The 27,865-nt window shown below is 48.3% G+C and overlaps 2 protein-coding genes across 2 annotated transcripts; one reads left to right on the top strand and one right to left on the bottom strand.

The window, feature by feature from the left end:
- The first annotated feature begins 9,253 nt into the window (after nt 1-9,253).
- LOC137900815 (creatine kinase M-type) lies at nt 9,254-12,788 on the top strand. Its single transcript, XM_068744957.1, has 8 exons — nt 9,254-9,387; nt 10,721-10,928; nt 11,021-11,175; nt 11,281-11,413; nt 11,480-11,651; nt 11,793-11,916; nt 12,016-12,205; nt 12,278-12,788. The coding sequence occupies exons 2-8, from the start codon at nt 10,736-10,738 to the stop codon at nt 12,454-12,456; spliced, it is 1,146 nt and encodes a 381-aa protein (XP_068601058.1). The 5' UTR covers nt 9,254-9,387; nt 10,721-10,735; the 3' UTR covers nt 12,457-12,788.
- Nucleotides 12,789-16,647: 3,859 nt separating this feature from the next.
- On the bottom strand, nt 16,648-27,257 carry LOC137900915 (MAP/microtubule affinity-regulating kinase 4-like). The gene is made up of 17 exons (XM_068745064.1): nt 27,204-27,257; nt 25,434-25,631; nt 25,231-25,284; nt 23,383-23,431; nt 23,036-23,101; nt 22,838-22,908; nt 22,702-22,758; nt 22,022-22,258; nt 21,331-21,450; nt 21,147-21,246; nt 20,912-21,021; nt 20,265-20,454; nt 19,896-20,119; nt 19,453-19,556; nt 18,424-18,708; nt 17,071-17,115; nt 16,648-16,984 (listed from the first exon to the last, which is right to left on the bottom strand). The coding sequence occupies exons 1-17, from the start codon at nt 27,255-27,257 to the stop codon at nt 16,648-16,650; spliced, it is 2,301 nt and encodes a 766-aa protein (XP_068601165.1).
- Nucleotides 27,258-27,865: the final 608 nt, after the last annotated feature.

Below are 27,865 nucleotides of genomic sequence, written 5' to 3'. Positions count from 1 at the left end.
TGCTGTAAACCAAATTGCCCTCCGAGGGACAAATCAATAAAAATAAAAAAAAGTAAGTATATTCATCATTTCATTGTACAATTAAATGTTATGTCTTTATAGAAATAATTTTGCAGCGTTTTTCCTGTCCCTGAAGGTTCTTCATGATGTCATTTTTTCTCACCGCTTATCCCGCTATTGGGCCACGGGCCAAGCTGGAGCCAATCCCAGCAGTCAATGGGCGAGAGGCAGGGGACACCCTGGACAAGCCGCCAGTTCATCGCAGGGCAACACAGAGACAGACAACCAGCCACACACACACTCAAACCTACGGACAATTTAGGGTCACCAATCAGCCTAGGTTGCATGTCTTTGGTGGTGGGAGGAAGCCGGAGAACCCGGAGAGAACCCACGCAGGCACGGGGAGAACATGCAAACTCCACACAGAACGGCCACAAGCCGGAGACGAACCTGCGACCACCTCGCTGTGAGGCAGCAGTGCTTACCACTGCGCCACCGAGCCGCCGATTTTCATGATGTTCACATCAATAATGAGGAGCACTTCCTCCTGTAATATATGTTACACTGCAGTGTAGTTTTAAATGCATCAGTATTGTCGAGGATCATCACAGTGAGTCCTGCCTAAATCCCTAAAAGCCCTATTTCACACAAAAATAAATAAATGATTATAGGGTTGAGCTGTGGGTGCTGTAAGAAGGACCTGGATCCATGGGGGGGTGGGGGGCATATAACTGGGGAAGAGTCAGGGAAGCACCAGGGGGCAGCAGAGCCTAATGTAATGACTAATGCTGCAGGGTAACTATATCCTGATAGGATTGATCTTAAATAAAAGCAAGGAGATATTTAAACTCTTTCCCATGGCTTGGCGACAAACATTTGTATTCTTTGAGTCCGTTCCACAGGCTCCACTGGAAACCCAGCGCGGCCCGCTGAACTTATGCAACTGTATATTTCAGTTTCAGTGGAGTAAGACCAACTACTGATACTCCTGCAGGAACTGCGACATTTGGATTGCGATATATCCGCACAACTGTCAGTCCAATCTGAATCATTTACCCAAAATGCGGAATGAAAATGAATTCTTAAACTGAAAATACATTCTCTTCTACCTGACCGTGCGAGTGACCTGCAGCTCGCGGCTAACCCTGGAGCAGACAGCTGTTGAGTGAGAGAAGTGGGATATCTGAACTAACTTGTACTGATCTGTTAATTATATAAATGTCTTAATCTTAACCCACATTCTCCGCATTGACTACGCACCCACTAAGGAGAACAAAGAACCGGGAGGGTTTGGTAAAACCCTACAACACATAGTATGTACAACGTAGGTGGACAAAAAAAACCTCCCCTATTTGTTGAGGCATCAATTTATTTCATTACTCATTCATAAGTTGTTGTTCAATGAAGGACAAAAAGTGTGTCATCCCTCCCCTTTTTTTGGGGGGGGGGGCACTTTTGTGGGGGGGGGGGCACTTTCTGTCCCTCATTGAACAACAATTTATGAATGAGGGGCAGAAAGTGTCAGAGTTGTCGTGTTTACATGTTCAGTGAAAAACCCCCATTTACGGATTCAAAAGATCAAAGCTACAGGTGCTTTAAAGAGGAGCATAAAAATCAAGTGAACCTGCGAGGCACAACTATGCGTATTCTGGGCAGGCCTCTGTCATATAGCCGGTTGTGAGCCCTGATGGTCATGTCTCCTGCTGCATCGAAAATAACAATTCTCCTTGTGAAAATGAAGGTACGATGATCTCCTTTTCCATTCATCCTGACCAATAATCAAAGCGCTTCCATTCTTATATAGCCCTCAGGTGTCTTGCATGCTTTGAAGTTCTGAAGTCTTTGATATTTCAGAGACTTCAAGACTTGACATTACATTTTGAGACCAACTCGTCCTGAAAGGCCACTAGGGGGTGTGAGCGGCTACCTGCAGATCTCTGTTTGTGTTGCAACCTCCCTTAAAGGTTTGTGATGCTGTCTGATGCGATGATGAATACAATATGTATTGTGCCATAACATCACAAATATTATATAATATCATTATGGCAATATTTTACTACCAATAAACCAGTGAAATTACTTATTTTTGAAAAACTAAAAAAAGTAGAAGCCTCCAAAAAAACATTTTACATCACATTTCATTTGTCCTATACAGTATTTTCTTATGTTAGCTCCTGCCCAGTCATTAAAATGAAAAAAAAATTCTGGTCAGAGTTGGACCTCTCTGGAGACGGACAAGTTCTGAAGTCTTTGATGTTTATCAAAGACTTCAGAACGTCAAAGCATGCAAGACACCTGAGGGCTATATAAGAATGGAAGCACCGTCATGCTTTTTCTACACAATATATTCTTGATCATAATGAATGGAATAGGAGATCGTCGTAACTTTGTTGTCGAGAGGAGAATTGTTATTTTCGATGCAGCAGGCGACATGACCACCAGGGCTCACAACCAGCTACATTACAGAGGCCTGCCCAGAATACGCATGGTTGTGGCTCACAGGCACAATTGACTTTGATGTTCCTCTTCAAAGCACCTGTAGACTTGATCTTTGGAATCCGTAAATTGGGTTTTTTCACCGAACATGAAAACTTATGTCTTAAATCAACGTTACATGAAACTGTTAACAAGTGTTTACTTGTTTGTGTTTACATGTTCAGTGTTTACTGAACATGTAAACACAACAACTCTGACACTTTCTGCCCCTCATTCATAAATTGTTGTTCAATGAAGGACAGAAAGTGTAATCGCCTGCCCCCCCCTTCCCCCCACACACACACACAAAACAAAAAAAAAGGGGGGGGGGGGGGGGACTGCCAAGTGGCAAACGAGCAGTGGGGGGTCGCTGGGTATATGCAGTGAAAGAGCCCTGAAGGATCTGAGACTTTTAAAGCGCCAGATATGTCACAAAAGGATGTGGTCAAGCGGAAGGGATTGACTATGTTGAAACTTTTTCACCGACAGCCAACATGGACCTCCGTCCGAGCGCTGATGCAGGTCGCTGTACAGGAAGACCTCACCTTACACCAAATGGATGTAAAGACTGCTTACCTTTAACTTCACACCTGCTGAATTAAAGCCAAGTCTATTCACAGGGACAAAAAAATCATCCCCTGAATCGGGTGTTCGACCGGCACTCCTTCCCAGTTACTAAAAATAGATTTAAATTATCCTTTGTCCCGCTCTCCATCAGGGCCCTGAATACGACAGAAAGGAGGTGAGCCTCCTTGTGTTAGCACTGTTTTTAATATGTAGTTTACATGTAACTACAATTATGCTGCTCAACTCGTTGTGTTCTATACGTCCCTTAAATGTTGTGGAATGTGTGTGTGATTGCTGTAAAACAAATTGCCCCCCGAGGGACAAGCCATATTGACTTCAAACAGAGAGAGGGGAGATCAAAATGACTCAAAAGGGACACATAGAGAAGATGTTAGTGTCGGGAATTTCCATATTAGATGGGATTAGATTCCACAACGTTATTACATGCCGACACCACTAGGAACGCACCACATTTAGTTTGGTGTTGTTTTGACCGACTTCCGTTGAACGTCTCATTTGGTGACGTCACACACAACGCAGATAAACATGGGCTTAGATTGGCCGGGGCAAATTCCGGCCTACGAGAGCTATGTTGGAATGAAGATGCTTCCTGCTTCGTCCCCAAATCGGACCGGTTTCATGGCGAGCAATTTTTTCGCGGACCGGGGGGGGTTAAGTAAAAAAAGAGGTATATAATCTTACCAATAAACTTTATATAATGCACTTGCAATAACTATTAAACAAGTATTACACCAATATCTACTCACCATAAATTGTGGTCTCAATAATCGCTTCTGTCCTTCATGTTCACGTTTTTTCTTTCATAAATTCCACATTCTTGTCTTTTAATCCAGGTTCTTGGGCTCTTCACGAAGCTAAATCAGCTGTTGTCGATAAACCCGAGTTTTAAGTCTGACTCCTGGTTTGTATGTTAAAATAATTTTTATTTTCTTCCTCCTCAGTTTGACTCCCCTTACCAAAGAAGCTCTCCAAAGATGTTTGTTTTTTAATTAAAGTTTCGCTAGTTCACAGCTGTTTTTAGTAACGTATCACGCATGAAAATTCAAAGGCGAATGTTAGGTTGCAGTAAATCCGGTGGTTTTTCAAAATAAAACACCTTTTAGACGCTACTAATCAATACAACGGAAATTGTATACATTAGTTGTTCTTTCTGTGCGGCCCGGTAACAAATGCCTCACGGACCGGTACCGGCGCGGCTCGGTGGTTGGGGACCAACCACAAATGAAATGTGAAATGTTTTTTTGGAAGCTTCTGCTTTTTTTAGTTTTTCAAAAATAAGTAATTTCACTGGTTTATTGATAGTAAAATATTGCCATAATGATATTATATAATATTGTTGATGTTATGGCACAATACATATTGTATTCACCATCGCATCAGACAGCATCACAAACCTTTAAGGGAGGTTGCAACACAAACAGAGATCTACAGGTAGCCGCTCACGCCCCCTAGTGGCCTTTCAGGACGAGTTGGTCACAAAATGTAATGTCACGTCTTGAAGTCTCTGAAATATCAAAGACTTCAGAACTTCAAAGCATGCAAGACACCTGAGGGCTATATAGGAATGGAAATGCTTTGATTATTGGTCAGGATGAATGGAGGAGGAGATAGTAGTAACTTTAATACCGTACATTGTATTGTTATGTTCAATGCAGCAGGAGATATGACCTTCTGGAATTTCATCTGTCTAGACAGAAGCGTGACCACAATACGCCAAGCTGCGCCAGATGCTTTTGTTATATACGATCAGGGTATGAGTAGAATCATCCCCATCCACCCAGTGGGGCCAGCAGCGCTTTCCTCTCGTAATTAGATGTACACATCCACAGAGTGATCTGGATCATTCGTCACAGTGGAATGTAGCTTTGATCTTTTGAATCCGTAAATGGTTTTTTTCACTGAACATAAACACTTATGTCTTAAATCAACGTTACATGAAACTGTTAACAAGTGTTTATTTTTTTGCGTTTACATGTTCAGTGTCTACTGAGTTGTTCAATGAGGGACAGAATGTGCCCCCCCCCCCTTTCTGTCCCTCATTGAACAACTAATGATTGAGTAACGAAATAATTTGATGCCTCAACAAATAGGCAGAATACCCCCCCCCCCCCCCCCCCCCACATTTAAAATGTGGTAATTGAATAACCACATTTATGTAGTTGACCGCCCCTCCACCGAGCAGTACCTGGATGCTTCCTGACCGCAGCACCGGACTCCGCCAGTGACGTCAGTCTGCCCGCCTCATCATATTTGGAGGAATAATAAACAGTCGAGTTTTTAGCTTTTTTAGCTTTATATTATGTTCATAGCACCATATTATGTGCAACGCATCAGACAGCATCACAAACCTTTAAGGAAGGTCGCAACACAAACAGAGCTCTGCAAGTAAGCCGCTCACGCCCCCTAGTGGCCTTTCAGGACGAGTTGGTCTCAAAATGTAATGTCAAGTCTTGAAGTCTCTGAAATATCAAAGACTTCAGAACTTCAAAGCATGCAAGACTATATAAGAACGGAAGCGCTTTGATTATTTATCAGAATGAATGGAAGAGGAGATACTCCCACCTTTATTAACATACATATTACTGTTATGTTCAGTGCAGCAGGCGATATGGCCTTCCGGAATCACGTCAATCTAGAGAGACACCTGCCCACAATACGCGTACTTGTGCCGATCAAGGTCAGGGGACTCGCCCACCACCCGGTAGAGGCTGAGAACAATTAGTGGTCTCACTGAGGAAGACCGCCGGCAGCGCTTTCCTCTCGTAATTAGATGTACACATCCACAGAGTGATCTGGATCATGCGTCGCAGTGGAACGTAATGTTCTGTTGGTGCATGCATTATATATAGCCTCACAGGTGAAACATTTGTTTGTGTTTACATGTTCAGTGTTTACTGAGTTAGTCAATGAGGGACAGAAAGTGTCTGTCTGCCCCCACCCCCCCACCCCCCCCCCACCCATTTCTGTCCCTCATTGAATGAGTAACGAAATAAATTGATGCCTCAACAAATAGGCAGAATACCCCCCTCCCCCCCCCCCCCTTTTCTTTGGGGGGGGGGGGGATCTCCTGCCTATTTGTTAATTTAAAATGTGGTAATTGAATAAATAATAATATTTGACCGCCCCTCCGCTGAGCAGTACCCGGATGCTTCCTGACCACATGTATATCAGGAACGCAGTAGAGTAGCTAAACTATTGGCAATGATAAGCGATTGGTGAGAACTACTTCTTCTTCCGCCTGGATGAGTGTGTACTGCCTGCAAAATATTATTTTTGTACTTCTAATTCACCCATCATGAGTATTTATTCTTGCCTCGCTTGCAGTTATGTGTCAATGGCTACCAAGTTATCCTCGCTTATACATGCATTCATCATTTCATTGTACAATTAAATGTTATGTCTTTATAGAAATAATTTTGCAGCGTTTTTCCTGTCCCTGAAGGTTCTTCATGATTTTCATGATGTTCACATCAATAATGAGGAGCATTTCCTCCTGTAATATATGTTACACTGCAGCGTAGTTTTAAATGCATCAGTATTGTCGAGGATCCCTCACAGTGAGTCCTGCCTAAATCCCTAAAACCCCTATTTCACACAAAAATAAATAAATTATTATATAACTGGGAAAGTCAGGGAAGCAACAGGGGGCAGTAGAGCATAATGTAATGACTAATGCTGCAGGGTAACTATATCCTGATAGGATTTATCTTAAATAAAAGCGTAGAGGAAGGAGGTATTTAAACTCAGCCCGCTGAACTTATGCAACTGCATATTCTCAGCTGCCAGGTATTAGACGTGTTACAAGACAGACACGCGTTTATGTGTGGTCGTCTTAAACCGGGCTTTGGAGTAATAATAGTTATCGAGTTATCGAATATTGGTTTTATTTTTATGTTCTATTTTTATTATTTGTATTGTTAAATTTGTATTGTTAAATGTCGATGATTTATGTACGAAGGACTTTCAACGGAAACAAGACCGCAAGGGCTTTTTTTGAAATGCTCCTCTTAGACAGGATGTTTGACTTTATTTGTACTGTAATACATGCTACTGTGTGACTGTACTTGTACTCTAACATTCTATCTAATAAATATATTCATATTCATATTCAATAAACAGTCGAGTTTTTATTGTTCCAGCATGATGGACAAGAGTTAAGAAATAATGCAGCTGTTCATTCATTTTAGGTTTGTTCGTGCAGGATAGCAGCCCTGCGCCGATCACAGCGGCCTATTCTAGGGTTCAGCCAACGGGCCCGGTCCATTTGAGATGCACAGACAAACTGACTCGATGAAATTTAATCGGGGTCCCCAGTAGGCGGGGACTTCTGTCTTACAGGGTGCAAATGGACCAACTCGGCTAGCATAATTATAGACTCCCTGTTACCACACCATGCACACGTGACCCCCCCCCCCGCCCCTCCGGCTTCAGTTTCAGTGGAGTAAGACCAATTACTGATACTCCTGCAGGAACTGCGACATTTGGATTGCGATATATCCGCACAACTGTCAGTCCAATCTGAATCATTTACCCAAAATGCAGAATGAAAATTAATTCTTAAACTGAAAATACATTCTCTTCTACCTGACCGTGCGAGTGACCTGCAACTCGCGGCTAACCCTGGAGCAGACAGCTGTTGAGTGGGAGAAGCCGTAAATATAGCTGCCGTAAAGCTGCTATTTATAGACGCTTGCTGCGGATTGGCGTATTGTATTTGGCTGCCAAGCACATTTTCTTTCATTGAAAAGTGTCCCTAATGAAGGGACCAAAGTGTCCCTTCATCAGGAGTGGGGTCAGGCTTGTACTCTGAGTGTCGCTGCGTGGCTGCAGCCTGACCCTGACCTCCTCTGACGCAGGCCGGCGCAGTTGGCATTGCCATCCCTCTCCTGGGAGTCACGCTGTATATGTTTCACGAGAGCCTCCTGCAAGGCTACAAACTAATGCTTCACTTCCTCTGACAAGTTCTGTTGCACATACTGAAGGAAGATGGAAATGAATCCCCTTCCGCCATCTGAGGCCTCCGAGAATGTGGAAAGGGTACCAAGCAATCTCAAACACTGGGTTGACCCATTCTGCGATGGAAAGTGTCCAAAGGTGGAATGCCTCTGGATATGGCAGTAGCTTCAAGCATCCTGTGAGGCTTGAGGAGCTCATGGCGGATTGTCATTTTGGCAACATATTGCATAACCGTTCCAGCCCGGAGTCTCTGGGTTAAGTGCCAGCAGCTCGCCGCCGTATCTGCCGGCTGAATTTCACGATCGGTTCTAACCTGTACTTGAAATGCAGCTAAATCGATTCCCTCATTTGATACAAAATTCCTGTAACTTCAACAATAACGCAAACACACGGAGAGTTGCGTGTTGAATTCCGTTGATACTACGGAGCACGAAGTCGGCCCAGAGACTAATTTGGTGGCCGCGCCCTCGGGGAGACGACGGGCAGCAGACAGCTGTGTAACCTGAGACAGGATAACACAAGGGCACTGTGGCCAAGCCGCGCTCGCTCGCCATCTCTGGACAGAGCCAAACGCCGTTCAACAGGAGCAATAGTTGGAGAACGCCAAAGAGGAGGCGGCACAGGTCTGACGCAAGTTTGGGAGGGTTGGCCAGAATGTTGGGGCAGACGGAGGCATGTCCTGCATGCGGCTTGTTTAGACAGGAGCGGCAAGGACATGTGGGACTGGAAGAAGCAGGTGTGAAGTGGTCAGCTGCCAGGTCAGGGGCAGCTGATTGGTAGAAACACTGACAAAGAAACGCTGTTGCTCATTATCGTGACCAGAATTTGGGCGTATCGGAGAAATCCATCTGGTGGATAAAATAGCTCTTTAGACAGCGTTAATTCAAAGCCACCGGGAATCACAGGGACATGAGTCACCAGGAGATGCACGACAAGCTTAAGGCTTGTTTTATTGCTGTTGCCTCAAATATCGGCCCTCGCCCACCCTACGGCCCTCCCGTCAAAGGTCTACACTGTAGGTGGGAGTCTCTGTAGACTCCACAGAGACTCCCACCGTTCAAACTGGTGCTATGTATGGGCCATGGGTGGGTAAGGGGTGCTGAGGAAGGTAAAGGGTGCAGCTGAAGTACCCATCTTGGATGACTGAGATGTAATTGTGCCCCTTTCATAAAGTGTTTGGAGTATCGGTACAGAGGACTGGCCAATGAGGGCGCAGCAGGCGCTAAAATGGCCCGGCCAATGGCTGCGTGTCTGCCTGGTATATAAACGGGGGGCAAAGACCACTAGAGTCGGGTGACCCCTATTTTGGCTGTGGTGAACAGGATCTGATCCCAAGGACTGTTACCTCTGTTCTTTTCTGGTGTGCAGGTAAAGAAATATCACAGAGATTGTTTGTTTTAAAGGAGGAGCTGCAATTTGGACGAGATTGGAGTCGAACTTAAGGGCCGGGACACCGAACGATTTTGGACTCCACGCCCATTAAAACAAACAAACAAACAATGAATGCACAACTAGAGATCGTAGATGTTTTTCGATGTTAACTTTTCTCTCCATTTTGCTATTCTCTCTGCAAATGCTTCTTTAGTTTGGACAGTGTCCTCTGAGGACGTGCTTCACAGGCTGAGACGAGTAGGAGTCTGCCTGAAGGCTCTGGCTCTCATATTTAATCCATTTTAGAGTTCCACCTCTTAAAATGCTATTTTTGGCTTTCAAACTAACACGACAGTTGTGCATGTCAAAGCGACGACTGCGTTAAAGCCAGTTAGAGCTGGTAGAAGTACTCCATTTGTGTAAAAAGAAAAAAAAAAAAAAACTGCGTTACCAGCTAAATTTGTTCAGAAAAAATGTAGTGGCATTAAAATATTTAAAGTACCAAAAGTAGAATTATCCGGTTTGCATTTCAGAATAATAGATTCAATATTATTGCATTGAAATGTATTGTTTGCTACATGAAATCAGTATTAAAGCTGTGGGGCAAATTTTAATTGCTCTATGCATTGTCGTGTAGCTTAATCTTTATCAATTATATATAATATCTGAAGGTTGTTAATCTAATGCAGCCTCACGGGTAGCACGGTTAGCAGGTGCTAACGTAGGACTTCACCCTGTCCTTTGAGGGGGGGTGCAGTGAAGGTTGTTAATCTGTATTTTGAGTTGCAATTCGGCTTCATCAAGTTACCATAATGAATGAAAAGTGGAATATCTCCATCTCAAATGTATTCATTTATGTATGTATGTGTTTGGATTTACAGAGCACTCGAGTAAATATACTTACTTTGCACTTCTTCTACAAGGAAACGTGTATATGGCCCGTACAAACGGACCTTTTTGGTTTAAAACAAGACCGGCAAAGACCTGTTCATGTGCAAACGTGTCAATTGGAGATCCCGTACGTGCCAATAGAAATAAAATGCTACGTGCATATGCTAAAAGATAAAATGCTCAGATGCGCTGATGCTAAAAATACTCAACCGACTCCTCTCCCTACTCCATTTCAATCGGACATTTGAGCCGTCATAAGTTCAGTGTCACTTGTAACCAGGATTCCTTTGCGGACACCATTTAAACTGTGCAGCTGTCCCGCAGAATATCCCATGTCCCCCCATGCAGAAGAACGAGCTTCAGGAAATCACCTTCACGGACAGTGTCGAAATAGGGTGAGACTTCAAGATTTCTCACTCTTGCATGTCCCTCTCTGCAGCGTAAGAAAGCAATCATGCCTTTCGGAAACACCCACAACAACTTCAAACTCAACTACAAAGCTGAGGAAGAGTACCCCGACCTGTCCAAGCACAACAACCACATGGCCAAGGTGCTGACCAAGGAACTGTATGGCAAGATCAGGGACAAGCAGACCCCCAGCGGCTACACCCTGGACGACGTCATCCAGACTGGTGTCGACAACCCTGGTGAGACACTTACTGTAAACCATTGGGATCCATGACTCATCTTATGTTGAAACACTCCAAACCCTGCCTAAACTAACCCCCCCCGCGTTCAGGTCACCCCTTCATCATGACTGTTGGCTGCGTCGCTGGTGATGAGGAGTCCTACGAGGTCTTCAAGGACCTGCTCGACCCCATCATCTCCGACCGTCATGGTGGATACAAGCCCACTGACAAGCACAGGACCGACCTGAACTTCGAGAATCTGAAGGTGCAGCCCCCCCCCCCCCCCCCAGAGAGCAGATCTCAAGCCTAAAATGCGAAACCAAACCCCAAAAAAAGAGACGACCCGTTGTACCCTAACTGTTGTCATTAGGGTGGTGACGACCTGGACCCAAACTACGTCCTGTCCAGCCGCGTCCGTACCGGTCGCAGCGTCAAGGGATACACCCTGCCCCCCCACACCAGCCGCGGCGAGCGCAGAGCCATTGAGAATCTGTCCGTTGAGGGTAAGCAGCTGGAGTTCATACGTTTGCAGGTTGTTGGCCTTTCCTGAATAACGTCTGCCTCTCCAGCTCTGACCAGCCTGGATGGCGAGTTCAAGGGGAAGTACTACCCACTGAAGTCCATGACCGATGCCGAGCAGGAGCAGCTGATTGACGATCACTTCCTGTTTGACAAGCCCGTCTCTCCCCTGCTGACCTGCGCTGGAATGGCCCGCGACTGGCCCGATGCCAGAGGCATCTGGTGGGTATAATCAACATCTGTCTGCAGGCCAGCGGAGAAAAAAACGCTTTCCAAAGCTCTCCGTGTGGCTACTCGCACTTTCACTCGATTTACGTCAAAGCCGTGCTTCGCTGTGTATCGATCCTTGGAATCTCAATCCAGGCACAATGACAACAAGACCTTCCTGGTCTGGGTGAACGAGGAGGATCACCTGCGCGTCATCTCCATGCAGCTGGGTGGCAACATGAGGGAGGTCTTCAGGCGTTTCTGCATTGGCCTGCAGAAGGTACACATCAACGGCATGACACAGCAGCATCAAGCAGAGCCCAGGACTCCGCCCAGGACCCCGTCCAGGTCCCTCTGACTCTCCTGTCTTTTCGGCCAGATTGAAGAGATCTTCAAGAAACACAACCACGGCTTCATGTGGAACGAGCATCTCGGCTACATCCTCACCTGCCCCTCCAACCTGGGCACTGGCCTGCGTGGCGGCGTCCACGTCAAGCTGCCCAAGCTGAGCACACACGCCAAATTTGAGGAGATCCTCACCAGGCTGCGTCTGCAGAAGCGCGGCACAGGTACGAACAGACCCACGCGCCATCTCGTGTGCACCCGCAGGACCAATCATTTCTAACTCCGGTCCCCTTTAGGCGGCGTGGACACGGCCTCCGTCGGTGGCGTCTTCGACATCTCCAACGCCGACCGCCTGGGCTCCTCCGAGGTGGAGCAGGTGCAGCTGGTGGTGGATGGCGTCAAGCTGATGGTGGAGATGGAGAAGAAGCTGGAGAAGGGAGAGGCCATTGATGGCATGATCCCTGCTCAGAAGTAGAGAGGGACAATCTTTTCCTTTTTTTTCTAGTGACCATTCACGTGCAATGGAGCCATCTGGCGGGTGCGCAGAGCAAACAGCCGTTCCCGTAGAGACTCGTGACTCTGCTCGCCTCTTTCTTCCTTCCAGGTTTTTTTCTTGCCTCTACACCCTTTTTTTCCGCCCCCCATGTTCTCCAGTGTCGGTTTAGTAACATCCTGGGATCAGCCTCCACCTCGCTGGGCTCGCCTGGCAGACGTGGCATCGCCTACTTTTTTTTTGTTGTAAAAAGTAAGGATTATTAAAGCTGTTCATACTCCTCAATAAAAAAAGCGCCCCATGAAACAACGAAATGAACGGCGTTTGGTCTTCTGTGTTGCATGACAAGACGTAAAGACGCGAAAGCAAGACACCGAAAGAACGGGAAATAAATGCCAACATCAGTGAACTTTATTCATCTTCAGCTCCATGTTCTCCATTTGCTCAATCTCAGTTTACAGTTTGTTTTTGAGGGGAGGAATTAAACAGTGGAGCATCGTAAAGTTACTCATACTGGTCAAACTAAGTGTTCTCTGATCTCGTTTGCATATCAACTGTCCCCAGATTAGTTTTTAAATGACAGTGCATGTTAAATACTGAACCCCAAGGGGTCTTAATACTGCTCCAAAAACCATCCGGGATCTAATCCAGATCGGACTTTGAGATATTAACGCATTTAATCAACACGCAGGTCGATAGCAGATCCCGCTATCAGGCAATGCTCACTCATTTAATAACACTGACTTGTTTTACATTAAAGGAGCAGTCAACACAAAATTAATCCATCAACTATACTCAACACCATGTCGATCCGAAGACAGGCGGAATTTTCTTGGTCCACAGAAACATTTCAGGAGCTTCAAAAAACAGCTAAAAGGTTTTGAAGAAATCAAAGATGGGGATTTATTTAAAATAATTTTTAAATTAAAGATGTAATGACTCACAGCAGAATCTAAAGTCAGCAAAGCCTCGCACTTCCATCCGCAGCTTTAGCAGAGCGCGCTCTCTCTCTCTCTCGACTAAGCGTGATGCAACTTCCAGATTGCAGGCATGATGTACTTACATGAGCTGGAGCACATTCTGTACCATGGACAGACCCCCCCCCCCTCCCCCCAGCCTTTAGCTCAGACTAAAAAGTTAAACCTGAATTTGTTGACGACTGAATTTTAATGTGAACTGCTCTTTTAAGTCGTTCGTAACTTGTGTAATCAGGAGACTGTGGCATAATGTTTCTATGGCTTGGCAACCCAGGGCTCTCAACTTGCCATGGGTGTAACTAGGACCAGTGTAGATTCAAGTTAAAGGAGAACCAGGCTGCGCCATTTATTCCCAGACTTGAATATCTCTCAAACGCAACTGTGGTCTCTTTCACAGCGTACCTAGATATAGAGAAAAGCCCGGACTCACTCGTCAGCATAACGAAGCAAGAAATGTGAAGTTATTGTGTTTCACTCAAACCTTCTTATTAGTTTAGGTGTGCATCATGGTTCACCCCCCCCCAAACTCTGAAGTCATGCAGGATTGCAGGTTGCTTTTGTTCCTCGTCACTGACAGAATCTGCTTTAAACTAGAATTTCTTCCCTTGCTCTCGCTATAAATAAACCTTGAGCTCTAAGTTATACTATATTCATATATTTTATATACAGCCATCAACTGACTGATATAAATTCAGCTTTTTTTCTTCTTTTTTTAAATGATATTATTCTAAAAAATAAATAAAGTACCTGTGCAAATATCCACAAATTGAAGTGTTTCACATTTAAGACATTGGCGCCCTCCAGTGGCTAATTCTGCCTATACAGGTTCACTGGAAGGAGCTGATTCAAGTCAAAAGCAAAGTGCATTGAGGTCTATATTACCTAATGCTAATATACACCACAATGAGAAGCCCCCAGGGAGAGGACGAGGGACAAGACTTCTGGTGTCCGTGTTGGCGTCGGCTTCACAACACACACACACACACACACACGTCTCCTGCTGAGCGCCGTGAAACAACACACACCAATCAGGGCACAGAAGATGCCATACATGGGCGTGAGATGACGGCTGAGTGCTTCCCTGTCAGAAAAAAAAAAACGAAGAGCAGACGAAAGCCGAACTCTCGTTGTGATGACAGAGAAACGCTGGCGGTGCCTCCGAAGGTGGCGGCGTTCCTGTGAATCGAAAGGAGTTCAAGGTGGGTGGGGGGTGGGGGGGTGGGGGGGTGTCACTATGAGCAAAGCCACAACCGATGGGGTTAACAGTAAATCAGCAGCCGAACAACATGACCTCTGTAGCCTACGTAAATATCACAGTACGGTATTCACTAAAAACAGGGAGGGAGAGTTTTTTTCATACATTAAATGTGTGCTGCATGAAGGCGCCGGGGGTTTCACTTTAAAGGCAACTGGACTAACATAAAGAAAACAGTGCACACTGCCTTCATCTCGCCGTCCTAGTCCCCACCCCCCCGCAGCCCACAGTCATCAAGGACAGGCCAGGCTGTAGACCGCACCGCCAAGAGGACGGCGTGGAGGTGTGATTTTCCACTGTGTGTAGCGGCGGGCCTGAACTCTGAGAGGTTTTGTCTCTTGGCAGATCTGCTTTTGGCATTTCCCCCCCCCCCTCCACCCCCCACCCCACTGAAAACCGCATTCGTCACACATTGAACAGTTGAAAGTTCTGAGACGTCTCCAGTACAATGCCACTGAAGAAAAGGGAAAGAGATGAAAAGGCGGTGGGAGGCGGGACATCGGAAATGGACAATGACAAGCACTTGACAGACAATGAATGCAGCCAATCAGAGAGCAGCATGTGTGCAGGCCAGCACAGAGAATGCCAGTGCAAAAACACAATGAAGATGACAGTGAACGTTAAATACCCTGTAAAACAAGAGATTCTTTGTTTGCCCTTTTTTTCTTTTTGCCACAAGATAAATCGCTCAGTGGATTTTAAAGTGTGCCGGGATGAGACGGGTCCTGGTGCAAATGCAAATTCTTAATCACTCCTCAACTTTCTTCATCATTATGAACGTTGGCTTTGTGGCCAGTATCATGAATCATAATACAGAGAAATAAAAATATGGCCAACTAAAAATGTTCAGGCACTATATCTGGATCCAGATCTGGGAGATTAAAGCCTGTATTTGGAGGGGACCAATCAATATGTGTGTGTAGATTCATTGAAACAGATGTTTTCACAAATTAAAAACAGATCCAGATCTGCACAGGTAGAAAATCAACTTGTATACAGTTTGAAGGGAAACACATGACGGCGTAAATGCTCGCAGAAGATTTACAGGATCAAGGAATACGGGGGAATTACTCAACTTGGCATGAGATCCTAGTGAAGCTACGTCGCCGTGGTGACACCACCACATCGCGCGCTGTGCTCTGGGGTGCGACGACGCACCAACCAATGATCTGCTCACGGTTAAATGCACGGATTGTGAAACTTCACATCAAGGCTGGTTCGAGACGTGTCCTCTGAGACGTGTCCTCTGAGACGTGTCCTCTGAGACCTACTGTTATTCTAATGCAGGACTCGACCGTGCACCGCTGCAGCTTTTATTTTTAATTCCTGCTCATCCCACACAGAGATCCTGGTTGAGAGACAACTTTTCAGGCTCCTGAAGTGGAAGCTGCCGCCAGCCGGCCTCTGATTGGCTGCTTCATAGGGCTGTCGGGATTGACCTTAATCTAGGGTAGTCATCATCGCTGCATGCGCATGAAGCGAAGCAACGCGACGCACGCCGCCGCGGCTGCTCTCACGTGATCACTGAGTGAGCCCACATTCGTGCATGTTATTGCCCCCCCCCCCCCCAGGTGATTAAAAAGTTTGAAGGTAATCACGTCATCGTAATTAACAGTGTGCGTTCAGGTGACATAAAAAAAGAACGATAAAAAAAATGGCGGTCAATGATGTCCGATTCTGTAGCGGGGGAAGTAGAACGATGATTCAAGCAATAAATAACTAAACGAAGAGTCAGTATGGCTAGAGTAGCGTTAAAAAATGTTCAGCAGGTTCCATCGGCTGCAGGTCCGGCGGGGGCAGCTGTCTGTGTGACTCTACGGGTCAGGGGTGTGTGTGTGAGTGTGTGTTAGCGTTAGCGTTAGCAGGGAGGTGTCCACAGACACCCCCCCCCCCTTCATCTGCTCACGCACACCCAGCACTCAAGCAAAACCAACCCTTGCTTCAAAGTTCCAGGTCCTTAGAGATTTGGGTGGCAATGTCCCGAAAAGCCAGCGGTGCCCCCCAGAGCCGCGTGTAGCGCACCCCATTAGAAGTCTCGGAGGCGCCGGCGGAAAGGTGGCAAACCTCGGCCTCGAAAGCCACGCGGCCCCCGGCCACCCCGTGGGTGCAGGAGAGCAGAAAGGGGCCGGCATGCTGGACCTGGCAGCCACTCCCCAGCGCCGCCTCCCGCAGGGCTAGAACCACCTCCGCAGGGTCCCGCCGCACGCCACCGCTCAGATCCCAGCCACGTCCGACGGCCCGGGGCTCGGACGCTTTTTTATACCCAGGTAAATGGCAACTAAAGGGAAATCAAAGACACGTTCAGGCGACGGCGTCCTCGTCCGTTCTCTGCATGCTCTCTGCAGCTGGAACGCGTGAACTGACCTTGTGAGCGCAAGTCTCCTGATTCCCTCAGATTCATTTGTGACCCTGTAAGACAAACAGGCATAAAATGTAAACCCCCCCCCCAGAATGCTGCAGGCCTAGTGAGCGACTCCCAAAACCCAGGATGAGAGCCATTCAGGACTGGGCAAGCAGAATTTGATCTAAAATACAGATATAGTACTTGCAACGACTTTTAATCGCGTTCATTCATTCTTCCCGATAACTCATGGAACAAATATTGAACGAATTACAATCCATCAAGTACAAAGAGAAAATAAAGAAGATAAAAACACCATTTCTAAAGGGAAGGTTTCCACACTAATACCAGTCTCCACTGACAATGACGCTGAAACTAAAAACCAACAACCACACGAGTCGTCTTTGACTGCAGCCATGCTTGAAATTAAATGTGTAGAACTTTAAGTGATTACCAAATAAATAAATAAAACAAGCATGCAGACAAGCATTAATTCATAGATTAAGCAGGCATTCACGGACCATCCGACAGGCAGACGAGGAAAAAGCAAGCGACGTGGGAACTTACTAACTGTTTTTGATCCTTGTGGAAGAGTGCAACCCGAAACTGATTTGTTTGAGCCCTGGCGCTTGGATGAGTCAAGGTTGACCCTGATTACCACGAGAGGGGTAACGAGATAAAGACGGAGAAAGAGAGGGAATGAGGGGGTAAGAGTAAAGGGGGGGCAGTAAGAGACAATATCATTGAATCACAGGACAGCAAGTAGAGGAAAAGAGCGCAGCACAGGAACTGATTGGCAAGGATAAAGCTGCGGTTTGATCAGATTAGGCATGTGTGATTAGGATGACTGGGCGGGACAGGGGAGCATAGGATAATCCAGGGCTGCAGAAAGGCTTGCCAAAAAAAAAAAAAGCCCGAGTGAATCAAATGTTCTGATGAGCATGGGTTCGAGATCAAAGGAACGGCTCCTTGATTTCACATAATATTAGACTTTCTCTGCGCAATTAAACGAGAATCTCGTTATCCAAAGTTCGACTTCACATTTGAACTGATGCTCTTCCAAGTCTCACAATCCTGAACTTCAGAAATAAAAGTAACCCGAGCCGTTCCCCGAGTCTTCAGCTAGCTATTGCCGTACTATTTATACTGCACAACAGTCTTTTAGCTGTAGCTTCAAGCGTAATACAAAATAAAATAAAAGCTTTATTGCTAAAATTGAACTATTTTAAGTACTAAAGCCTGAGTTTACGTGATGTTCATACATCACATTAGCTACGCAGAGTTCTGCATGCTACATAGATTCAAATGCTAATTATTGCAAGGCTACCCCCCCCCCCCCCCCCCCTTTTATAACATTAACCGTGAGGTGCAAGTACCTGCGAGTGAGTTTCGAGGTCAGCTTGGTGAAGAGGTTGGAGGTCGCCCTGGTCCGAGCGTGCGGCAGAGGACTGGCGTCATGATGCGACAAGGTGGGCGAAGTGGGTGGGGCAGAGTACACCGGGGGGCCGCGGTCCCTCAGCTGTCCCCCGTGAAAGGTGCTGCGGACGGTGGAGCCGCGGGTCAGCCGGCATCGGTCCGACGCAGAGGAGGAGGAGGCTGCTCCGGCCCCAGAGACGCTGAGCGTGGAGGGAGACGCCGCGGTCATGCGGTGGCCGAGGGAGCTGCAACGAGGAGGCGGAAAGGAGGAAGTCTTCAGGTACTCGCTAACCAAAATGTATCTCGAGCTGCAACGAGGAGGCGGAAAGGAGGAAGTCTTCAGGTACCCGCTAACCAAAATGTATCTCGAGCTGCAACGAGGAGGCGGAAAGGAGGAAGTCTTCAGGTACCCGCTAACCAAAATGTATCTCGAGCTGCAACGAGGAGGCGGAAAGGAGGAAGTCTTCAGGTACACGCTAACCAAAATGTATCTCGAGCTGCAACAAGGAGGCGGAAAGGAGGAAGTCTTCAGGTACACGCTAACCAAAATGTATCTCGAGCTGCAACGAGGAGGCGGAAAGGAGGAAGTCTTCAGGTACCCGCTAACCAAAATGTATCTCGAGCTGCAACGAGGAGGCGGAAAGGAGGAAGTCTTCAGGTACTCGCTAACCAAAATGTATCTCGAGCTGCAACGAGGAGGCGGAAAGGAGGAAGTCTTCAGGTACCCGCTAACCAAAATGTATCTCGAGCTGCAACGAGGAGGCGGAAAGGAGGAAGTCTTCAGGTACTCGCTAACCAAAATGTATCTCGAGCTGCAACGAGGAGGCGGAAAGGAGGAAGTCTTCAAGTACTCGTTAACCAAAATGTATATTCAATTCGGGTTTTCAAGATGTGAGGATGATCTTTTAGACCGTTTAAAACCGAGCTTGTTCCAAGACGACAGAGTTTCTATCTCAGATTGTCATGCCGCCTCCATCGGGCAGCGTTACCTGTTGTCTTTTCCGTTCTGGAGGAGAGAATGTCTGTCGGCGCCGGAGCGGTCTGTGCACACGTATGTGTTGCGGCGCGTCATGGCGCTTCCAGGGATGTTGTTCTACGGACACAAATAAGGTCAAAGCCGGTGTTACCCAATCCGCTCCGCACTGCTACCACGTCTCGTTACAGAGGATCCTGCTATGGTGGTTTCTAACTGGTGGGCGGGTTCACAAACCCTTCTATAAAATCATTTCGCCTAAAACATTTATAAATCTCAATGCCCGCGACAGATTTCTGCACACGTTCACAAACCTCAGTTGACTTTCGTAAATCTGAATGCGCAACCGTCGACTGCGAGACAATCCTCAAAAACACACATTTGCAGTTCAGCAAATATCGTACATTTATACTTTTAACACATCCTGTTAAACGCTGTATGCCGTAATGCATTATTTACCGTGGTGGCTGTCATATCTTTGCGGCGGTCGGGTATTTCTGACTTGTTTGGATTGTTGGCGCTGCTGACCATCGGGCTGGACGGGGGGAGGCTGTGGCTCCCCATCACGCTGCAGCTGGCCTTGCGTGAAGGCATCCGGCCCTCCCGCAGCTCCCGCTCCCCCGTGCTGGTCGGGCTCCGTTTGGGGTGCATGACGGGCATGGATGGCCCGCCTTTGTTGTGGAGGACAGCAGAGCGCAACACACAGAGACTCACATAAGGCATATTCTGCATATGCGGCGGCGTCGGGAACAGAAAAGGGGGAAATTCTTGATTTCGATACGCGCACGGCTCCGAGAGAGGATTAAAGAGGTCGGAGAAGACACTCACAGAAGTCGCTGTGCCGCCGCTGCCTGTGGTAGGTGGAGGCGCTGCGCTGGCTCTTGCTATGCGAGGAGGAGGTGGAGGAGGAGGAGGAGGAGCCAGTGGCTGAGGAGTGCTTGTTGGTCCCGTTGGTGATGGGGCTGGGTCGGACTCTCGCGAGGGACAGGCTACTAGCTGTGCGAGCCTCACTGCCCTCCTGGGGGAGGGGACCCAGTGGTGAGGGGGAAGGAACCAATAAAAGCGCCGAGTATTTCAGTTTAAATAAATGTCTCCATGTGGAGGGACATCGTCCAGCGTGGCGGGAGGGGACGGACAGGGGAGGTTGGTCTAATTCAAATGTTCAAGCTCACAGAGGAGTTTTAAACATTTTAAAGGACGCGTGGTTCATTTTAGTGTCGCATGAGATTCTGGATGCAGAACAACAGAAATAAATAAAATCCTTTAAGACCCAAGGAAGCTTCGAAGAGTTATAACAACCCTTCGTTTAATCGAATCTGCTTTACAGAGCTACACATAAATTAAGTTTATTGTGCAACTTTCAAGATCCTACTTCAGAAGAGGGACTCCTCCCGAAGTATCCTCAACCCCTGTGTGAACTATGACCCCCCCCCCCCCCCCCCGTCATGAACGTGCATGCAGTCCGTGTGACTTACGTCGCCTTTGCGGCCCAGCAGCAGGTAGGTGGCGGTGACCTCGTTGTACTTCTGATTGAGCAGCGAGTCCTTGATTTCCTCCGGTGTAAAGCCCATCCCGACCATCACCTCTGAGGAACACAAACCAACCAATCAGGATGGCAGGAGACAGATTTAGAGCGTCCGGCATCCAGCAGCTGTTCCTATGGTGAGGTACGAGCTGCAGCTGCAGGTGAGGCGGCACCAGCCGACTCACCGATGCGAGCTGGATCGCTGAAGTCCTCCACGGGTTCTATATGGGGCTTCAGATCATCCCCGTCGTGCCCTGCATTTATCCACTTGTCCTTCATGACTTGCTGTAAAAATAGAAAATACAGAAACGCTTTCAGCCGCATCAGAATTTCACGGGGCAAGTCACGCATCACTATCGTGCAGCTCACCTCGAGGGTGCAGCGTTTGGTGGGGTTGAGCACCAGGAACCTGCGAAGGATCCCCTCACAGTCTGTGGACATGTAGAAGGGAACGCGGTACTTCCCCCGCAGTACACGCTCCCGCAGCTCCTAAAGGCCATATGGATCAAGTTTCAACAAGACTGACATAAACCAGGGTCCTGTGTAAAACCACACGTTCCTCTTTCGGGTATGGGAGGACTGCGACACGGCGGCGACGAGAGGGTGCATTCAAATCCGTGTCTTTATACTTAAAACACAAACTTTATTTCAAAATTCAGTTGGATGAAGCTACAGAAGATGAAAACTCCAGTGGTCCTTGATGGGATCCTAGAGGGATCCCCTATGAGTGATTAGCACTCAATTTAGCCAACTGCATCGACAGGTAACACATTTTTTTTGTCATAGGTTAATAAAACACCAAAAAAAAGCACATTTTGTGTTCGTTATTTAGCTGCTAAACACCGAGTAGCATTTAGCATGCCAGCCAATTGTTATCTTTATTTCATAAAAGTCTCACTTTGAAATCGGACTCAAAATACACCCCTTAATGTTGCTCCGTAATGCCTCCACTCAATTTATTAATGCAGACAAACACATTTAAAGCATGAGATTCTTATGAAAGATTAATGTCGACTAATGCGACGACCAATCCAGATCGACTCTCCGTTCATCCACTCGCCTTTAGGTTCTGGCCGTCAAAGGGCAGCGAGCCGCTGACCAGCGTGTAGAGGATCACTCCCAGACTCCAGACGTCCACCTCCGGCCCGTCGTATTTCTTGCCCTGGAAAAGCTCCGGAGCGGCGTAGGGCGGGGAGCCACAGAACGTGTCCAGCTTGTTGCCCAGCGTGAACTCGTTGCTGAAGCCGAAGTCGGCAATTTTGATGTTGGCGTCAGCGTCCAGCAGAAGGTTCTCCGCCTGAGTCGCACGTGTGTGTGTGTGTGTGTGTGTGTGGGACGTGTGCAGAAAACACGTAGAGGGAACCATTGGACGGGGAAATGAAAAGCAGAAAGGAGAAGATGGGAGGACACAAGAACGAGAATCGCAATGGAGACAGAGGGGAAGAAAAAAAGGCGTGAATGACGGACAGACGGGGACATGTCGGCCGATAACACGAACACTGGGCGTGACTCATCCGGTTCTGGGCACTGTGAGGATTTAGGAAGTGATGCTTCGAGTGCCTCCCACCATTCACCTCCTTCACTCAGCAGAGATTAAAGATCTTAAAGAGCATTTATACAAACGCAGATTAAGACCAGTCCCAGATTAGAACTTTGGGTTCAGCCCGATTCATCTCGGACTAGCTTTAATCCCGCCTCCCCCTGACGACGGCGCCCCCTAACCATCGCGAGCGCTCTCACCTTCAGATCTCTGTGGACGATGTTCTTCGTGTGGCAGTAGTGGACGGCAGAAACAATCTGCGAACAAGGAGACGGACAGAAATGAGTCAGCGACAGGGCGGAGTCGGAAAGCCCACGAAGGCCGCTGGATTCGTACCTGCCGGAATTTGGCTCTGGCTTCCACCTCCTTCATTCGCCCGTGAGACACGAGGTAGTCGAACACTTCGCCTGTTAGCGAGACAAAGCCAGGTCAGGGAGACGGAACCGGTCCAGCCGCATCGATTCAGTTGAGGATGTTCCGAACGGTGCCGACTCCACCTTTATGACCATGACCCCCCCCAGGATGCTGTCTCACCTCCGCTGGCGTACTCCATGATTAGGTAAAGTGTCTTATCGGTCTCGATCACCTCGAACAGCTGCACTGTGGAGCAAAACAGAATCCGATCAACATCAGGTGCATGAACACGCCCCGTGCGTGTGTGTGTGTGTGTGTGTGTGTGTGTGTGGTCAGAGGGTGGGGGGGTGGGGGGGGTTCATCCATATGGCGTTCCATCTTTAATAAATCCAGACTATGATGTCACTTCCTACACTTCCATCAATGAATGCTCTAAAGCTTATTTATGGCATCGCACTAACAACTGGCTGAAGAAACACACACACAAGCAGGACACACACTTCAACGCACAAAGATGAATGTCTTACCTATGTTGGGGTGATTTAAGCCTTTCATTATTCGCACTTCCCGAAAGAGCTGGTGGAAAAAGAAAAAGAGTTTTAATGACATTAGACATGGATCATTTTCGGGACAATGTGCTCTTCATTCGGCAGCTCAACGTGAAAATGTTAAATATTTCAGCCGCGGTCGTTGTGATAGGATTCCCGCTCAAGAAGCGACAGACAGTTTCCCAAATCTTTCAAAATGAAATTATTCCGGGTTGTGGAGCGAGAAAGGCCATTTCACCCGGTTAAGGGTTCAACACGGCGACACTGATGGGATCGCTGGGAGGAAAGCTGGACCCACAACGTTGCCAGGTTTTATGTCAAGTCCGATTTACCGCGAGTCTAAAACCTACAGAACAAGCAAGTCAGCGATGATCGGAGCCGAAACAACCTCGGAGCAAGTTCTCGTCTCCGCGGCGCATCTGCTCGCTAAGTCGGAGCAGAGCCGAGGATTACATGTGAGCCAGTGCCCCCGGTTTCTTCTATATAACGGTACACTATCCAAACAAAAGGCTGATAAAAGGTTGCCATAGCAACCCAGCTCCTCAGACGTCGGACCCTTTCCCAGCTTCTCCAGCTGTGTTGGAGGGGAATCGAACGACGTTCCCGTCAGTGATTCCGACTTGTCTTTGTAATGTTTGAAACAAGACGGCGAGACGTCCTTCGGTCAGATTCAATCACGCGGTGCACACGGCTACTTAAAGAACAATTATGTCATCCATGATTTGAGCCTTCTGCTCTGTTCGCTTCTTACCCAGAGGCCAGTGGAGCCGATGGGGGGCATGGGCGATAAGAGGGAGGGGAGGATGAGGAACACCTGAGACCTGCTTCCCTAACAGAGATGAAAAAATAATAGCGCTCCGCTCCACAACCGCAGACAGACGACTTCGTGTTTCTATTTTTAGTAAAACGTTGTGTTTTTCTGATCGCGTAAAAAGGTACATTCTGTTTTTTACAGAATGATTTTATAATGAATGTGAGCAAACCTGGCAACGTGAAAGAGAGGAAAGCTGCAGGAGAGGGATTTAGTCACAAACATTAAATTCAGCCATCCAGCCGTATAAATGCATCCAGTAAAAAAACAAAAAAAACTTGGATCTGGACCAGACAGCATTCACTTTTCCATTAGAGATCAATTGAAGGTTTAAAAGAAATGTTGGGAATCATTTCAAAGCCACGATTAGCTTTCAGTTTTGCAGCAAGCAAACGTCCTGAAATGCTGCCCCTTTCTCAAATCTGTCTGTTTTGATGCTCAAAGGCATCAAAGACAACGATGGAAGTTCCAGTGCAAACCAGTACGCTGGTTTAATTACGCATAGAGGGAATAAAAATGGGACTTTAATCTATCGCTGTACTTTATCCTAATAGACCTTCGCACATAAGCATCATTATAACTGAATATGAGCCGACTGACGGGTCGTCAGCGCCTTTTGTCTCTGAGATCGTCTCCCTTTCCTGACATGACAGGGCAGAACCCCGACGGAGTGGAGCAGTTGAGCGATAAGATGCAGGTGCGTGATCAACAGGCGACCCAGTCAGGCCTGCGCCTCAGCCGTGTTGCGTCTTTCCAGAACGTCCATCATTCCAGCTCCGGACAGAACACCACACCCACCATCGCTGAACGCAAAACCAGCTGCAGAAAGCCTTCTGGGTTTCCATAGAAACACAGAGACGACAAACACGAAGCGATTGGCCCAGGGAGAGGCGATCGCTGGAGCCACAAAGGCCTGTCGCGACTCTTACGTCAACACAAGCTTATACGTGAGCATCCGTGCCATTTTTGGTGCTCGTAAAAATAAGTGATCTCTGAGTGTAAAAGTGCAAACTCACCTTTTGTAGGCTGGTTGGGTTCAACTGAGTTTTGTCGATGATTTTTATTGCAACCTGGAAGAGAAAATAAAAAACAAACGAACATCGTTGTTAAATCTGGATTTCCGATTTACAGCGCCAGATGACCAAAGGACAAATACGACCTCCGTTTCCGTGCCGCACCGAATGAAACCATCGCCTATACCCCCCCCCCCCGGTCTCACCTCCTTTCCTGTCAGGATGTGGCGGGCCAGCTTGACCTTGGCAAAGTTTCCCTTGCCGATGGTTTTGAGCAGACGGTAGTTGCCGATGTGCGGCTGCTCGTCGGAGCAAGAGGCGATGGAGTTCCTGCACCGGGCGCCCAGCGAGCGGCTGGACTGGCTGGTGGCCTTGTCTGAGCGGCTGGCCCCCAGCGATACATGCTGGAAGAAAGTGGGGGGGGGGGGGGGCAGGGGGGTTAACTCGCTGGATAAGGACATAATGATATCAGAGAGAGCAGAGGCACCAGGGTGTCGTGGGCTGCAGGGGTAACAGATCATCTCTCAGGGGCAGCCGGTGTTTCCCGGGGTCCCCCCTCTGGACCCCACCCGGACCAGAGGACCTTCAGAGGAGCACTGCTGGGGGGGGGGGTCTGGCTGTAAACTCCTCAGTGCATGGATGGAGACAGAGCGATACGGCTCAAAGGGAAGTCCTCGTCTCGCTGTAACAATGGAAGCCGCCGGGCAGCTAAGTGTGTCATAGATGACTGTGTGTTCTGGTACCTGTAGTCATGGTAACAGTTACGAGTCCAAAGGTGTACAGATTCTGTACCCCCCCCCCCCCCCCCACACACACACACACACTACTTTGGAGCATCACTGCGACTCCGAGGCGGATCATTTCCAGCCAAGAAGCAGAGAAGGAGAGAAACGGAGGACGAAGCGACAAAACAAAAAGCCAGATGGATTACAGAAAGAAATGTCTTCCTGTCAGACGGAGGAAAGAGAGAATAGACAGGGGGGGGGGGGGGCAGGAGCCGGGAAGGAGGAGACAACCGGAGAAAAGGAGCAGGAATATATCTGGAGATATTAAAGGAGGGAGCAGATGCTGGCACAGCGGTCCCTGGCCAGGGCCCTGAGGGATGCCACTTCCATCACACACACACACGCGCGCGCGCACACACACACACACACACACAGAACAGTGATGGAAGCATGGGAGCCAGCCAATCCGAACCGGCCGTAATATAAACACCCGGCGACGCCACCGAGTCTCACCTGTGCCGAACGTGACGTCACACCGGCTCGCGCCACCCGTCCGTCTTACAGCGACGACGGGATCCGTTCTACGATCTGCATTCGTAATCAATCACGCATCCTCTCACACACACGCGCGCGCGCGCGCGCACCCCTATGTGCTGGGAGCTCTGTTAACAAACAGATGGGGGGGAGGATGGAGGAGAGAGGGGGGGGGGGGGGGCGAGAGACAGACAGGTGGATGCCTCACGGCAGGCCTCTGCTCCGCGGGCGCGTGCGTGGCGCTGTCTGACACGCGCCGGCGCTTTGTCGGACGGACTGCGCGTCATTTTAACCCCCTCTCTCATCCGAGCAGCTCAGATATTCTCCATACGTTCATTTCGGCCTTCCGCGCGCTCGTCCCCACCCTCGCTGGAGTTCTGCCAGCTCACGCGCACGCGTGCGCGCACCACACGTACACGCTCGAATGCATCCAAGCAGCAGCAGCAAGGAGGATAATGTGACATCACTGTCTCTCCTCAGCCTTATAATAAGAAGTGACGGGCGGGTTTAAGGCTCTGCGCGTGCCCGCCGAGTGCTCGCACGGACTCGACCCATCGGCGCAGACGTTCAAGGTTAGAGGGGGGGGGGGGGGGGGGGTCTGTTGCAATAAAATGTCACCCCCCCCATCTGCGAGCCGAACGCCTCATCTCCGAGGAGAGCTCTTGTAAAAGACACACGGCTTATATTTCGCTCGCACGCACGCACGCACACACTTACATGGTCTCCGGTACTCCTGTCGTTTCCAGACGGTAATGCAGATCGAGAAGACATGTTGTTCTCCTTTCTGCGTTTTCCCTGAGTCGGAATCACGGTGCGTTCGCGCGGATGACAGTCACGCGCTCCGCGGGCGGAATAACACCCGCAGATCAATCCGCCGTTCCTCCAGCCGGCCGAGCCGCGGTGGTCGAGAGGAGACCTCTGCCTATCATGGCATCATCGGGGGGGGGGGCTGTTCCAGCGTGCACTTTTCTGCAAGAAACACGATCAACGATGCAGCAAATGCAGAAAGCCCGTGCCCGCGAGCGTGCGTTAGAATGCGGTGACGTTTGGCCGGAGCCCAGCGTCGCTCTGGCGTCTCTCCAGCCGCGGCTTCACCAAACGCGGCTCCTTCTGGATGCGCGTCATCATCTCCGTGCGTCGCAACAGCGACCGGTGGAGACGTTCACGTTAACGCCGCTCCCCGCCGGTTCCCGTGCAGCGGGAGGAAAGGCCGAAATGTGCAGGAATCGGTATTCCCGGTCAGTAAGAGATGCGCACCCGCATCAAGTCCGGAAGAATGCGCCGAGAGCGCACATCCGGTGATCGGTTTCAAAGTAAAAGACGCAGCAAAGAAACTCATTCTGATCGATCGGTCGATCAAAGCCAGACGATAAAACAAT

The sequence above is a fragment of the Brachionichthys hirsutus genome, chromosome 10, assembly GCF_040956055.1.
Source record: "Brachionichthys hirsutus isolate HB-005 chromosome 10, CSIRO-AGI_Bhir_v1, whole genome shotgun sequence".
Lineage (NCBI taxonomy): Eukaryota > Metazoa > Chordata > Actinopteri > Lophiiformes > Brachionichthyidae > Brachionichthys > Brachionichthys hirsutus.
This window is presented reverse-complemented; position numbering and strand designations above follow the sequence as displayed.